Source organism: Simochromis diagramma, unplaced genomic scaffold (assembly GCF_900408965.1).
Source record: "Simochromis diagramma unplaced genomic scaffold, fSimDia1.1 OVJJ01000308.1, whole genome shotgun sequence".
NCBI lineage: Eukaryota > Metazoa > Chordata > Actinopteri > Cichliformes > Cichlidae > Simochromis > Simochromis diagramma.
In genome coordinates, this window is record NW_024386785.1 from 946,346 (window position 1) to 963,244 (window position 16,899).

The 16,899-nt window shown below is 42.7% G+C and overlaps 1 protein-coding gene across 1 annotated transcript; it reads left to right on the top strand.

The window, feature by feature from the left end:
• Positions 1-1,213: 1,213 nt before the first annotated feature.
• On the top strand, positions 1,214-16,414 carry tfe3a (transcription factor binding to IGHM enhancer 3a). Its single transcript, XM_040022647.1, has 11 exons — positions 1,214-1,577; positions 3,901-3,999; positions 4,110-4,169; positions 4,284-4,455; positions 4,867-5,046; positions 6,834-6,932; positions 10,628-10,748; positions 11,930-11,986; positions 13,495-13,570; positions 13,900-14,047; positions 14,151-16,414. Exons 1-11 carry the CDS (start codon positions 1,435-1,437, stop codon positions 14,550-14,552), a joined length of 1,557 nt encoding a protein of 518 aa, XP_039878581.1. The 5' UTR covers positions 1,214-1,434; the 3' UTR covers positions 14,553-16,414.
• The last annotated feature ends 485 nt before the right edge of the window (positions 16,415-16,899 follow it).

Below are 16,899 nucleotides of genomic sequence, written 5' to 3' on the forward strand. Positions count from 1 at the left end.
CTACGCTGATGTAACGTTTAGTCATCATTTTCTCTTAACTTTCCCCGCCTGACCGCTTCGCGTCGTTCCGGCCTTCTGATTGGACACTGTCCTGCCACTCTGAGCTCGGCTGATAAGACGTGCTAGGCTAACGTCACCCGGGGGATTTCCTCCCTACCCCCCCCTGCTCCCTCCCCACTACCGCTTCCCGTAACAGTTGAGATAAAAACAAACAAAATGGCGGCTGCTCCTCTGTTCTGTAAGCGCCGAGCTTCAGCGGCAGCCGCTGATTGGTAAGGCAGCAAGCAAAGAAGCAGTTCTATTGGTTGGCGGTTAGCAGCGGAGCAGCTTATTGGTCAGCGGGAGATCAGTCCAGCCGCTCAGACCTGCCCCATCCAAACATAGAAATACAACGAGTAGAAAATACATGAAAACGTTTTTCAATTTAAAAAACAAAACAAAACATTATTTTATCATTATTTTATCACCATTTGACCTTAGAACTGAAGAAGCTTCTCGGATGAGAGGTGAAACGTCTTCAAGCAACTTAAAGAAGTCCAGACGCTTTTCTTTGCAAGCTCCTTTGACTACGACGACCTGGATGACTGAGAACCTTCACAGACACTTTATCAGATTGTTTATTGTTTAGTAATTTTTTTTATCAATACTATTTTTACTGCAAAATTTTACATATTTCTTGTTGGTTTGTTTATTATTTTTAATAACTATTTTTTCTGTTAATTTACATATTAATTTAATTTTGTGGAGAAGGACCTGAACCTTTTATATTTGATATTACAAATAATTAGGTTTTAACTAATTAATTAACAAATTAAACTAAAATAATTTCATCAGTAATCTAATTTCCTTAAATTTAAATTTCGTTTAAACAAATAAATATCACAAAATAAATATTATAAGAAAAAATATCCAGTATAAAAATGGGGCACCAGACTAGAAAATATGTGCAAATATGTTTGTTTCACCTGGTTTAAAATCACCCAAAATATTCATACGTTTCGGGGAAAATGTTTTAGCATAAACTGACTTTTATGGACGAATTACTGGAGTAATAGATGATCTATAGGAGATAAATATATTCAATCCGCTGACAGGCATAGACAGACAGATTGCATATGTGCAGGCTCTGTTTAATGACTGCACCTACTCGACTGTTTTGAGGAGTTTTATTTACTCGGAAGTGTGGGTCTGTTCTATGTGGTGTATTTCTGGGCTGACAGCTGTCTGTGATTCAGTCTGTCTCTTCATCTTTACTGAGAACTTGAACCTGAGTCGTCCTCGTCTTCTCCTCCGTGTGGAGTCACCGGGTCTGGACCGGATCGAGGTTCCTCAGCTGCCCCTCTGCTGCTCTGATTCCCCCCTCTGAGACTTTGATCTCGCAGTGGCTGCTGGGAGATAAAGAGCTTCTCCTTTTCTTCTTCGGAGTCCGCAGAGATGTCAGCCGTTATCCCGGAGCAGGTCCGGAGCGAGCAGGGGAGCCGCAGCGGAGCCGAGCCGGAGCAGCCGGAGGCCGGCGTACTGCAGCCGCAGACCGTGTTTGTCATCCTGGACCCGGCGGAAACTCTCAATGTGGTCCGGTGAGTCAGGAAGTTTTTTTTGTTTTTGTTTTTTTTACACCGTTACTCCTGCCGCGGGGAGAAGCTCCTGGGTTAAAATCTATGGTATTAACTCATAATAAAAGAATAATGTCAGTGAAAGAGAGTTCAGGCGTGCAGTTTCTCCCCTTACACTCATGACCTGTGCTGTAAACAAGTTACTGTTTAACGTTTATTACAGGCTGGTGCTGTTAAAGCCTCCTATGAAATATTTCGGTGTAACTGTAAAATTGGAAGAGTTTAAAACGCGTTTCACTATTATTTTGTAGCCAGGTAAAGTCTAAATTTAACAGTTTATGAATGAAGTTTGGTGTGAAGTGCTCTCCGAGTACCTCAGCTCTGAAGGTGTAAAGTGCTGAGTGTGTGGGATGGGATAATGATGATCATCAAGTCGTTGTTTGCACTGCCTGACCTTCGACCTCTGACCCTCTTTGCTTGCTGATCTATTGAGTCATCTATGGAGCTGCTGCAGCTCCTGTTATTTTCCCAGGAGACACAGATAGGGCCAGCCTAGTCCTCCCCAACTTATATAAAATATCCACACACACACACAAAAGAAAATTCACCTTTGTGTATAATCTATATTTATTTTTAAATACATATGTCATATGCCATCCCTAAAAATTCAAAGATTGTCTTCCGATTGGTTTTCTGAGGTGCAGGAAAACTTTAAATGGCTGAAGTCATGAATGGAGTTTGTTGTGTTCTCTTGATTTGTGTTGATGATAGTTGGAAAAGGTTTAAGCGCCATGACATGTCCAGTCTTGGCTTGCCCTTACCACAGAAGCAGCACTTAAGCTCACAATACACACACACACACACACACACACACACACACACACACACACACACACACACACACACACACACACACACACACACTTGTTTTTATATCTTGGTGAGCACATCTCATTGACATAATGCTTTCCCTAGCTGCTTACCCTAACCAAAACCATAAAACATGAATGCCTAATCTTAATCCTAACCATAACCTAAGTGTAACCCTGATACTAAAACCACACGTAGAGCCTCAAACATGCCTTCAAACTCATGTCCCCATAAGTGACTGTTGGTCCCCACAAGTATAGTAACATGCCAAATTTTTCTGTCCTCACAAAGATGTCTAAACATGTACATACACACACACACACACACACACACACACACACACACACACACACACACACACACACACACACACACACACAGAAATGATGTTGGCGGTGAGAGAGAAAGCAAAAGTAACAACAAGCAAGAGTGTTTCCCAACTGTCTGAGGGGAGGAGAGTGGAGAAGGGTGGGGGTCTTGGTATGTGTCTATGGTGGGGGTGGGGTTGTGTAAGAGCATGGAACAGCAGGAAGTGACTCAGCAGAAGAAATTCTCTAAACGCTCTCGTTTGTCCCATCAGTCACATCATGTGTTGCAGACAGTGAGGACCTGTTGTAATGTCCCCACCATGTCAGAATCTAATATGTTTGCAAAATGTACACTGAAAGGTTTTCCATACATTCCATTATCGAAGAAGCCTTCAAGCCCTTAAAATCCTGTTATTTAAAAATTTTCTATCTTTCCAAATTCACAAATGTCCCCACTTTACATTAATAAATACACGTTTCAAAAATATGCGGCAAAAAGTTAACATTTTCCAGAATTGTCTGAATGTCTCACAGCTGTTCACACTTTCATGAAAACGTCCCCATTCTGGCCAAATGTCCCCACTTTGCAAAACTTGTCTCCATTTTGAAAATGTCTTGCTTTAAAGGTTTGTGAGACGTCAAAGTTTGTCCCAACTTGATAAAGCTTATCCACAGAGCAGACATGTCCTCACAAGTCTTCAGTCTGATTTGGGTCCCCATGAAGCAGCCTTGCAAGCACTCATGCTCATGCACCCAAACACAGGAAGTGGTAAAGCCTAACAGCTGACAGATGTTGTTCCTCCACATTCTTCTTCTCTGTATAAAAATATTTCTATCACTCTAAGAAGTGAGTCTCAAACAAACGCTGCAGTGTATTCATAACTGTGGTGAAAGGCTGGACTTTTCACTGCCATGTCTCAGGGTTTTTTTTCGTTTATTTCCAAACATATGAAGAGCTGTTAAACTTGGAGGTAAAACATCAGATAAGCAGGAGCGCACACACAATTTAAATGTAATCATTGTAACAAGGTGGAAATGACGATGGCTCTTGCACCAAATGTATCGTCTCTCTTTCCTGTACATTGAAAAATGCTGGTTTAAATGCTGATTGGATAATTGTGTCTGTCTCTCAGGCTGCTGATTGGTTGATTTCTGTCTCTGCCCCTCAGAGTGGAGTCTGGGATCGTTGCTGACATCGAGGTCGACGGTCTGCTGCCATCTGACTGCGACACCTTCTACGAAATCAAGAGTCAGCCAATCAGCATCAGGTAACACAGCTCTGACCTCAAAGTATGGGTTCTACAGGTGACCCCTCCAACACCACCTACACCACCTGTTGATTATGATAACTAAAGTGTGCTGTCATTTCTGTCTTCAGTTCATCAGCAGCAGCTCCCTCCTCTTCATCTTCTTCACTGCCGTCAGTGATGTCATCGAGGTATACAACTCCCCCACTTCTTCTTTCGTTCCTGTCTTCGCTCATCTCTCTGTCCTCCAGAGGGCGCTCTCACAAGCACTGTCGATAACCTCCACCTCCTTACTCCTCCTGCAGGGTTTTGATGCGTCAGGATCTGATGCGTCAGCAGGCTCTGGAGGAGGATCATAAGGAGACGCAGAAGAAGCAACAGCAGCTTCTTCGCTTCTCCGACTCCTCCTCGCCCATCTGCGTCTCGGTGCCCTCCTCCTGCATACCTCCTGCTCAGGTCCCTGTGGAGGTGCTAAAGGTGCGCGGAGTAAACTGAAACGAGAGGTGTCAGAAAATGGACGCCAGTGAACGTACCGCACAAAAAAATTAAATATCGACTTTGACTACATTTATTGTTTTAAATATGCAAACAAATATAAAAAGTATTTAAAGCTAAACACACCTGGCTAACCCTTTAATCAGCGCGTCATAGCACACCCTTCAGATAGCCGTTTGTTATTGTCTGATGATTTATTAGCTTATAAATCTTACTTGCTTTTGTGAAAACTGATTAGCAGATGCAATTTGAAGTCCTTTCCCTAAAATCTATTGGCTAAATCTCAACAATGTGCTAAAATGCTATGTATGGACGCGACCTGCTAGCTTTATATGTATACAGTTATCGTTTGCAACGTTTTAAGTCTTTTAAATCTTCACTCTTGGCCCTCAGGTGCAGACTCACCTGGAGAATCCCACCAGGTATCACATCCAGCAGGCTCAGAGGCAGCAGGTCCGTCAGTACCTGTCCACCACCAAGACAGCCAATCAGCAGCAGGCTGCAGTGGCAAGCCACTCCCCCCAGCTGCTTTCCACCCCTGGACAGCCAATGGACGGGAGCCCCAAACAGGAAGTAAGAAATAAACATGTGAACAAACAAACAGGCTTTATTTTTAGACTGAATCGTGTTATGTGAAGTATACTTTGGTATTTTTGTATCAGCAACTCTTATTAAAAACCTCTGTAAGAAAAATGAAGTGAAAATAATCAGAAGTAGTGTTTAAAAACTGTTGGTTTACTGGTTGGTTTGTCTTACTGGCATCCAGTTGGATGAGTTATGAAAGAATTGACCCACAGTACAGTTGCTATGAATCAAACTATCCAGAGAGGCCAAAACTGTGTTTGCTCAGGTTGTAAACTTCTGCTGTAAATTTCGACATTTCCATGGAGATTGACTCACTGTTGGGTTGAGCCTCCAGTGGCCACTAGAGGAACTGCAGTTTGTGTGTGCCTTTGGTATTTTGCTGGGTTAGCCTGGATCTGAAATAACATGCTCAGCTCACTCAGAGTGAATCCCATTCTGTGCACAGTAAAATGATTGTTTTCACCAGTAAAGTCTGGTGGCTTTAAAAGGAGCCATTTCCTCTGTATAGATTTCCACAAAACATAAGCAAACACATGTGTTGACTGTTGGCACACATGTGATTATTACAAAGGTAAAGCTGCAGGGGATTTCTGAGAATGAGCTTGAGGTTACTGAGGGAGAACTGAGTCCCGGCTTTGCAACGTGGAGAGTGCAACGAGAGGAAAGATGCAAACACAGGTACAGCTTTACTAAAGAAACACCTTATATAACATCAAAGCATATCAGTGCTGTCGCCTCCTGTGTCTTATGTAAAAATGTTTCTAGCTTGCTGTGCTTTGACACCCAGACCTAGAAAGTGAGAAACACATAATGAGGTAAACAGGCTGTCATGTGCTTTGGGTTTCTATAAAAACACAGCGACAGCTTCTGAAACTCTCATTTCTCTGTTTATCCATCATTGAAAGCTTTATCTAAATCCCTTCAACATACAATAAGAGCATCTCTATTTCCCACCATAGCTTCTATACTCGCCGTGTTTCACGCCTCATTTATGTGTCACGTCTGAGAAGACATTTCAGCATCTTCCTCTCTCCTCCAGATGCATTTTGAGCACTGAATCGTCCCCCCGGGTCTGATTCATCTCTGGATGAAAGGCAGCAGGAAGGAAGAGAGAGGGCAAAATAGAGACATAAGAAGAAAACCTGCCGTGACAGTTTAAAGGAGCATTTCACTTGTTTTCATTCATTCAGTCAGTCAGCAGCAGCCTTCCCGTCTGAGTCTGCTGAGTCGACTCTTCCAGAGGATCTGAGTCAGTTTTAAAACATGAGTCACCTTAAAACACAAAATCCTCCCTTTTTATTCAGAGATCAACAGATTTTTAAAAACTAGTTTAATTAAAAAAAAAAAAAAAAAAGCCTCTTTGCAGCCAGAAAAGTAAAATATGGTATTCTGAGGCACGGTGTTGGGTTTGAGACTTCTGGCATAATTCAGCAAAAACTGATTTCATCATCAGGAGGAGCGACCAGGGCGTGACTTTGTTTTAGATGTTTCCTGACACTGAGCACAAATATGCAGCTTTCAGCACGAAATACGTGTATTTATATAGAAGTAGAGAGGTGTCACCATGGTAACCAAGAAAGAAGTGGCAACAGACATTAAAGAGTGCCTGGTGTGCAGACTCTACATTGACCAGTGGAGCAAAGCTGAACCAGAATAACTCAAATTGTGTATAATAATGAAGATTAGGATCTCGATACTGTTAATGCTTAAATAGCATTCACACTAATTACCCGAGGTGACGCAATGCTCATCTGCTCTGTGATTGGTTCATTCAGGTAGAAGACATCATCGTCGATGACATCATCAGCCTGGATTCGAGCCTGAACGACGAGTTTCTGACGCTGATCGACTCGGAGCTGCAGCTCGCCAACACGGTAACGCAACACGTGCACAAACACACTCGAAAACATCACACGGTGCATTCTCTGGTTTTACTTTTAAACGACGTGACGACTAACCGACAAACAGAAACAAACTCCTCCCCATCATCATCATCATCATCCGCCTCCTCAATACCCTCCAACATGAAGGAAAACACCACACCGGCTGGAGCTGTGACGTGTTACTGTAACGATAAAACAAACCAAACCCACTTCTGATGATCGTGTCTGAGCTCAAGCAACACTGCCCCCATCAGGTCACGTTGGGAAATACAACCCTGTTCCCTTGTTCAGTTATTAACGAGGAACTTTTTAAAATTACCCTCTGCAAAAATGTAACTTGAGCTTTCACCACCAGGGGGCAGCTTTTTATATCAGAGGCTTTTAGTGTAGCTGTGGAAAACTACTCCGGTTTTTGTTATTGTTTCGCTCTAGATTTGATCTCTTCTCTGCAATCGAGCGTGGGTTCTTTCTGAGAGTTTGTGCTGGTGGTGAAAAGGAGTTCTTTCCAGGTGCTTCAGTCACTGTTTGATGTGCCATTCACTCAAGCGCCTGTCCTTTACGGCTGCTGCTTCCTTTGTTTCTCATGTTGTGCTCAGGGCAGATTGGATGGATGATACACTGGCTGGCTGACCTCTCCTGTGGTACACGTTGGTATTACATACTCGGATATAAAGTCCAGTTTCACTTCCCTGCAGGCTGACTCATGTTTAATTCAGTTCACACATGTTTTTAATTTAGTTTATTTTAATAAAATTTCAGTATATTTCTATATATTTTATTAAGTCTTTAATAAAGTCTGTGGGTTATCATATTAAATAATCAGGATCTCAGCAATGTGGTGAGCAGCTCAGTGGCCCAGTTTCATTTCAGCTTCAGCCCTTGGCTTTCATTCTGGTTTAAAGTTTTAACAAACAATAATACTATTTCACTCCATGGTTAAAGCTCATTTAAATTAACTTCAGTTTTAATTCATTATCCAAATATTTTCACTCCTGTCCTCACAGCTGAAATGACTGCTGTACAGCTGCTGTGGGCCAGATTTGTCCTATTGGTGAGATAGTTTTGGCCCCCGAGCCACATGTTTGACAACATGTCAGATTAGAAAACTCATCAGGAACATTACTGAGGCAAAGAATCAAGGCAGAATTAAGGTAATCTAAATACAGCCTGACTTTTTTGTGTGGGTTCTGTCGCCCCCTGCTGGCCATCACCTGGAGGTAATGCAGATGTTTCGTATGTGTGAAGCTGCAGTGACAGTGGAGGTGGAAGAGGCTGTCACAGAGTATCAGTTCAGCTTTCCAGACTTCCTCGTTTTTGTGGGTGGAGACACGGTGCGTGCGTGTGTCAGGCAGATAATAAAGCTCTCTGGGAGTTTTCTTTTTTTGCTTTCTTTCTTAAAGAGACGTTTCCTCATTTTTAAACAGTCGTCTGAACAGAAAGGGGAAGATCAGCAGCAGCTCAGCGACTCGCTGTGTGTCTGTCCGTGTGTGTGTGTGTGTGTGTGTGTGTGTTTGTTTGCATGTGTGTTTGTGTGCAATTAGCAAGATGAGGATTTTGGTGTTACTGCCCGACCATGAGAAGAGGAGGATTAAATCGGAGGTAAAATGTCCAGCTTGTATTTTTTGAGTTTGGGGAAAGTTTGACCTCTAACCTCTGGACTGCAGCTGCTCATTGAGGAAATGCAGCATAGTCGCCTTAAAGAGAAAACCGATTAAAACTGGGTTATTCATCCAGATTGATGCTGTGTCTGCTGGTTTGCATTGTTTTTATACTTTAAACACATCACTCTCAGCTGCTTTTTAAACGTTTTATAGGCTTATCTGTTTAATCCTAACTTTTTTTCATTCTCTGGAAACCTTTCTTGTAATTTCTCTATAAATCTGCTGCAGTTTGGCTGTAGCCTCCAGATGTTTCCTGCTCCCTTTGGTGCCCAGAATCAGATTTTTCTCTTGAAAGTGCCTGCTGTTTAAATTTGAGTTCTTAAGGAAAGCTGGCGTTTCCTAGAAAGATGATAAGAGGAGCTCTGAGCTGCAGGGCTGTGCCGATATGCACGGTAGTCAGTCAGCATTCATTCAACTGAAGTTTCTGCTCAACAGGCTGCAACACAAGATAAACTCAGCAGCTCATTTGTTGTCTGACTTACAGTTTAAGTCGCTGCAGTAAAAGAAAGTGCTCGGCTACTTTGCCTCAGTTTCAGTCTTCCTCTCCACAGTACACTGATTACATTATTTAAAATTTATTAATCTAAATTAATACTTTTCTCTGTGCTGGAATCATGTCAGCAGTTAGCTTTCATTTCACCCGCCTCTCTAATAAAGATCAACTTCTTGGTTTGTATTGTGGTCTGACGGGATTTGCATTTCTTCCTCTTTCAGGCTGTTTTAGCTTTGGCTGTGCTCTTAATGCTCAGGAATCGATGGAATCGAACTCTGATTCCATATTTTAAGAAATCTTTTAGTTAAAATCGAGGGTACCCATAAACGAATGATATCTCTAACTGGGTTTGTGTGGTAGGGAACTGAATTTGTAGTAAATCCCAGTTTAAAGAGGAATTGTTCCACTCGTCCAGTATTTTCTGTCATATATGTAATGTTACAAAGCCTGATGTTCATATTAATTATGAACGAGATTCATATTGCTCGAGTTATTTTATATTATATATTTTATGCGGTCACGCACAAAAAACAAAGCACAGCCACCAAGCACAGCTAGCACTCGGTGCTGCCCCTCTGTAGGCTGCTGGAAGCCGGCCAGTCAGAAGAAAGTGTGGATTATTAGATCATTTGGACGGAAGCAGTCACAGCTACTTCAGTTGAGTCCAAGAAGTGGAAATGATGATTAGAAACCTTTGACTTCAGATACGATTGAACCTCAAATGTCGCTATAAAATCTCTTTTCTTGGTAAACTTTGACACAGTACAGTTTTTCAGCATAATTATAGTAAGTAAAGATTTAGTTCCAAAGAGTAACCAAATACAATTAAAATGACAATAAAATAAGGTTAAAAATAAATAAATAAATTAGTCTGTCACATTTTGTTTTAGGTTATTTGTATAAAATAGCATGAAATAAAACTCACAGCCAGGCCCTGATTTACTGTCATTTTTGTATTTTGATCTCAAATGAAAATATAAAGAAGCTAAAATGTTGATGAAGCTCTTAAAAATGTGCCCGTAGAGGAGATTCGTCCCCAAACAGACCGTGTAGGCCGGGAGGAGCTGGTTTCTGTTTCTGTCCCTGTTATCTGCGAGCCAGTTGTTCGCACAGCTTCCTGTTCGATCAGCAGATTCCTCAGTTTCTGACTTTAGTTGATGAGAGCTGACAGAAAAGTCAGACCTTAAACCAGCAGACGTTTCATTTCACAGAGCTCAGGAAAAAACAGTTTTAGTTCAGCGTGGTTTTAAAGTTGTCGCGGAACACTTAACTGGAGGCTCCTGATTCAGTGTCCAGTTGCTCAGTAGTCCATCCACGGCGGTGGTTTGACTTCCATGTTGTTTAACCGCAGCTGATTGCAGAAACTGTGACCTCTGACCTCTGTGACAGCAGGTTAGCTGCTCAGACTCACCAGAGTGACGTGTGTGTGTTTGTGCATAAATGTGTGTTTTCTGGACTTCACTGTTGACAGGAGGAGGGGGGATAATCTACCTGTCACTCATCTGATTCTGTGCTCTGATTGGTCCATGCAGCTCCCTGATCCTGAGAACTTGCTGGACGGGTATGGTGGCAGCGTCGGGAACACCATGCCTACGCTTACCATTAGTAACAGCTGCCCGGCCAACCTGCATGCCGTCAAGAGAGAGCTGACTGGTAAATATCACACACTCAGGTTACATGTTACCAGATACCATAGACTGTCGATGAAAGATGATGGACAGTTGGGCTTTGTGGACTCTGCATTTTGTGCTTTAGCTTCATCACGTTGGGTTGCTATCTTTCTGGAGCCAGAAGCAACCATACTTGGATATGAGGAGAGAGTGCTAAGTTTTAAACCTAGCAAGCTTGGTTAGCGAGCTGTTAATTGGCGCTAACAGATGAACAAAATGCTAGAAGGGTAGTACCACACTGCACAGTATTATTCCATTTCAGCGAGTGCAATTCGCAGCAACATCATTTGTTGTTTCAGGCTGTAAAGATGTTTGTTTCTGCTCTGAAGCTGGACATTTCAACACGGAGGTCTGTAGGGTTTACTTGCTTTTAGAGCCAGCTTTAAGTGGTCATTAGGGGAGTGGCAATTTTGGGCTTTGCTGTGTTGGCTTCAGTTTTCAGCCCTGGAGTTGCTACTTGGCAGTTATGCATCAGTCAGGCTGTGAACCTGCAGACTTCTCATCAAAGAGGATGTTTGTCAGCTGGACAAGGAAGCATTTTCACCATACGTGATTTCCAGGAGCTCGAGCTGCAGACAGAAACTTATAAATATGCAGCCTCTGATTAGACTTTGAGGTCTTCCGAGTGCATTAAATCACCTGCAGGGGGCGTCACAGTGACCGTAAACACAGTTTACGTGAAAGCTTTTCAGATGAAAGCATTGTAAAACACAGACTCCTTGCAGGAGTGAGCTGCTGTGATTGGCTGCTCCTTCACGACGATTCGTGTCTGTCGTCGCGTTGCATCGTTCCAGCGTGCCGGGAGCGAGGCCCTTCGCTCTGTGTTTCCCTCTGTGCTTCCCTCTTGTTCCTCCTGGCTGAAAATGTGTTCTTAATTTTGATGAGTCAACATCACGACTTCCTCTGAACACGCACACACGGCCACGGCAGCCACTCGTATTTTCCCACATCATCAGTTCCAACTTCCTGTTCAGTCAACATGAACTTTTTGTCCAAGCTGAAACTGACATTCTGCTGTTTCTACGCTACAAAACAAGCGACATTAAAAAACACATGAAACAGAACTGACAGCTGTTGCTGCAGCAGAGAAAAGTCACTCACGATGAACTCATGATTGATCAATCGAATATTGATTGCGATTGATTTTTGATGTTGTTGTTGCAGAGGTGGAGTCCAAAGCTCTGATTAAAGAAAGACAGAAGAAGGACAATCACAACCTCAGTGAGTACGGCAGTATTACTTCACCAGCCAGTAAAATATTTGTGTGTTACTGTGTGGCATTCTTTCAGCAGATCTCAGAGGTAGATGTGAACCTGCAGGTTTCAGGTGTTTCTGATTCCTGACATGCTTCAGTTTTACAAAACTGACTGACATACTTGTGCCGACACACGTGCACGCCCCACTATAGAGAGAAATCTTTGGCTACTTCGCAGCATGTTGGACGGTCGACTGGAAAACGTGTCTTAAAAGAAAAGCAGTAAGAAACGTAAACTCTCTATAAAAGATTATTAAAAACAAATTAAACTACTAAATCTTAAATTCAGTTTAAATATTCACATCATAAATATCATGTTCAATATAGACAAAATACAAGTCATGACAGTGTTACGAGGCGGAGGTGGCCACAGGTGTGACGTTCTATGTTTTAACACGTCCTTTCTGTCACCTCCACATCCACAAAGTTACTGGACTGTGGATCTGTTTATTGAGTCTGTTGTGGCCACTGCAGACTCATAAAACATCCTGAGCATCATCCAGCAGATGTTAAAGATCCTCAGCAGTCTTTGTAGAGGGCTTCAGAGTTTGTAGTGAAGCCCAGTTTATTGTCAGTGTGAACACTGAGCTTTGTTAGGAAGTTGCATCAATGAAGTGTGCAGGTATCCTGCACAGGCAGAGATATCAGCTCAGCACAGACTGATAAAACACTGTGACTCCCTAAAACTATATCACAAACCTCCTGGATGATCCGTACTTCACAGTAAGTCGTATATTTGTCACATAGTATAATTTAAATGCTCCAAAAGCACAAACAGTTTAGGCTTCCACTTCATTGACTCCAGTTAGCAGAAGGAAGTCCTAGCATCCTCCCGCCCCCATACGAAGTCTAAAGAGAACTGGCTCACTTTCGGAGCCAGCCTCGAGCCCCGCCCTGCTTGGCAGCAGATAACTTCAGGTGAGGAGAGAGCGTCGCATAGTTCGGCTTCCTGAGTTTGCAGCTTCACATACCGCTCTGCTGCAGCGCGTCTCGGTTTGAAGCAGGGAACAGAGAATTTTCTCTGTCTGTAATAAAAGATGTGGAGAACATCCGATCGAGACTCATTCATCTGATTGTTCTCTCATAGCTGAAGAAGTGAAACTGGTGACTGGGAGCATTTCATTAAAAAAAAACACCAGTTGGACGGGGGGGGGGGGGGGGGTGCGTGACGCCATGAAGTGAACTTTTAAGGGTCAGAATGGAAATGAAACAATCAGTATTGCTAAAGGAAAACTTTGATATTTGATGTAAAAATTCAAATTTGATGCAGATTATTTTGAAGGCACGTATCTGTCCTAACTGAAGCCTGAGATCTGCTGACTGTCTGATTCTTATTCCTGTTTTTTGTCACCTTTGGTTTCAAAATGCTTCTGTTGCTGCTTTTATTGCAACATTTTTCCCGTGCAGAGTTGTATAACTCCTGCCGAATGCATTGACATCTGCACGCTAAAATAATGTCGATGTGTTCCTACAGTCGAGAGGAGGCGGCGCTTCAACATCAATGACCGGATCAAAGAACTCGGAGCTCTGATCCCTAAGTCCTCTGACCCGTTAGTAAACGCTGCACACTCACACTCTGTACACTTACACTCCTGCTGGTACCAGTACTACAACAAAAGCAGAGACACAAAGTGACTACAGAGACAAAGGCACAGATTTTGCACTTGATTAATCAGTGAGATGTTGGCTTATTTAAAGTGATACAGCTGACTTTTTCCATTTAAATAATCTTTGTAAGTTTTATTTGAAATTGAAATTTGATATATATTGTTACATAGACTTTACTTTTAGTTCAGCACTCATGTCTGTACGTGTTGGCAGCAGCACCTCGTTATCCTGCCGTGTGTTAACGAGGCACTGAATGTGATTGGTGTTTTAGTGAGACGAGGTGGAACAAAGGAACCATCCTGAAGGCGTCGGTGGATTACATCCGCAAGCTGCAGAAGGAACAGCACAGAGCCCGAGAGATGGAGGAGAGGCAGAGGAGGCTGGAGAGCACCAACCATTCGCTGATGCTCCGCATACAGGTGAGCAGAGGGGGCGGGGTGTGGTGGTGGTCTGAGCTACTGTCCTTGTCCATCACATGGACGTAGCTGCAGCTTCACAAACTCTAATTTCTTTGTTTTGCAGGAGTTGGAGCTTCAGGCTCGCGTCCATGGCCTCTCCTCTTCCTCCTCCAACTCACCTCCCCCGAAGTCCTCCTCCTCCTCTCTGGACCCCCAGACCCTGCTCTCCCCTCCACTGCTTCACCCCTTTTCCTCTTCCTCCTCCCCCTCCTCCTCCTCCCTGGTGACTCCCTCTCTGGGTCTGGATGCTCTGACTTTTACGGACCTGGATGAGCCTCAGGGAGCCGCCACTGTTTTCTCCCCAGACCTGATGTCTGACATGGGGCTGACTGACCTGAACGGCCTGGGGGGCCTCCTGATGGAGGACGGGAGCGGGGCAGGAGTGATGTCCGACCCTCTGCTGTCCTGCGGAGCTTCGAAGACCAGCAGCAGAAGGAGCAGCTTCAGCATGGATGAGGATCTTTGATGACCCCATCGCGCACAGGGATCTGATTGGCCAGAACTGAAGGCGGGACTTCATTTTTTATTTTTTTTTAGGGAACTGCTTTTCAATCTGTGACATCAACAAAGCAAAAAACACACCAAGGTGATGCAGTGTAACAGAAACCATCAGCATGTCTTCCAGGGGACTCCCCTTTGTCCTGAAGTGTTGTTGTCACAGCTGTTGTTGCAAACCCCAGTGTCAAAATTGTGTTCAGGTTCCTCACACGCACTCACCTGAACTGCTGAGACTCAAAGAATCATGATTTTTTTTTTTTTAAATGTGGATTTAGGAGGTTTTATAAAGTAGTCAAAATACTGAGACATTGATTGTGCCTCAGTTCATTCCTGTAAATATAAATGAATCTATAATCACTGTGCTGGAAAACTGAGTAGAGATTTTTATTGGATCAGAGGAGTCTGCATAGCTTCAGGACTTTGATTCAGTTTTATTTTTAATATATGCGCTGCCTGATTGAAACCATGTCCAGAGCAAAAAGAAGGGAAACTTTTGTAATCGGCCACCAATCCTTAAGAAAACTGTTCATTTCAGTTTGTTTCATCTTTAGAGTTTTATGTTTTATTAGCATTGAGACTCTTCTCATGCAGCAGCCAAATTAACATTTTAAGCTTCAATCAATTCTTGCTGATGAGTTTATAATCGTTAGCCTTCAATTAAACTAGCTACAGTTTCCATTGCTTGAGGCTAATTATAAGCTAACTCTTAGCTGCAGGTGTTTTGTCTTCAGGAACCCTCCTATCTTATAACAGACAGGTTACCAAACAAGAACTTGTCGAGTTAGCTGTTAATGTTAAAACGTGCTCGCGTTAAAAGCTAACTAGTTACATACTGTTGTTCATATTCTCCTACCTGCTAGTTTAGTTAGCTACTGTACAGAGCTAGCTGCTATCTGTGCTTGATGTAATTAGCTCTAGCTAAAATCGTGTCATCTTAGCAGCTATGTTTGTTTGTGGAACGATTTCCTCATATGTTACAGTCGCCGATGTAAATGTGTCTGGGTTTTGTTGGAAATTTAAGGAGCTCTGCTGGTGATGCTGGTTAGGAAAAATAATACTGACTGCAGACAAGTTAGTAAGATGTGGGAACAGAGACACCAAGACACAAGATAAATGAGATCTCTGCTGATCTCTATTACTTTATTACTGCATGATCACAACATCAGCCCAAATGGCTGCCAACATCGCTCCCTTAAATATGGCAGACAACAGCCTGCAGACTGCGGTTCATGTGCCATGTGGGATCTTTGTGTTTGTGTCTATTTTTATTTCATTTTCAGTTACTGTTTGCCACATTTGTGGCTCCAAAACCAACATTAACCACGTTAAAATGCTGGTTTTTGTTGTTTATCTGACATCTAATAGATCATGTTTGGAATCTTGGTTTCCTTCTATTTATCAGTAATTGGATGATACTTTTTTAAGATTTTGAGTCTGTGGTGGAGGGTGCCGACTAGTCATGTATAAGTGACTTATTACAGTTGATAATGGCCATTTATTGGGCTGATGTCATTCATTGAATTTCCCAGGTGATACTAAATCATGGCCAAGCAATAGTATTAATTCCTGCTAATGTCATCTGTGCCGTGTACTACAAAGCAAGAATATATAGCATATATTCATAACTACAGCCATCTCAGGGCACTATACATTGTATATTACAGAGTTCACAAGCCATCAACTTTCTATGATCAGCACTTGGCAGCAGTAGGGGAAAAAAACCTACCTTTATAACTGTAAAAAAAAATATGCAACAGAACCAGGCTCATGCCTTCATACCAGGGAAAATATGGAGGAAGGGTGAAGACGGGAAAGAGGAACTTAATTACAGGAAAAAAGCACTGAGCTTGATGTGGCCAGTAAAACCTGTTGGGCTGTTATGGATTGTTAGCAATGCAAGTTACAGTAACACAGACTGTATGAACCTACTTGCATTCAGTTATTGATACAGGAAATACACAAATATCTGTTTTTATGCTTGGTCCTGATTTTCTGCCAGGTTAATTTTGCAGTCCTGTTGGTGTTTATCTCAGAGAATGTTTAATAAATGAAGTGAACTGCACTTACATTTGGTCAAAGCGATTTCTGGCAGATAGATAAACAGTATATTCACTTTAGGAAGGAACCAGATTAGCAGTATTCGACAGCATGCCTCTCTGGTTTTATTTAGAGAACCACTCTAAAGTTTTGTCAGATCCTTCACAGCTCTCTGTGACCCGTTCTTCTTCACAGAAGAAGGCAGTGTCGCTTGATTGGTGCTGAATGACGCGCCAAACGCGTTACTGTGCTCACGGTTTGATAAAGAAAGGCTGATG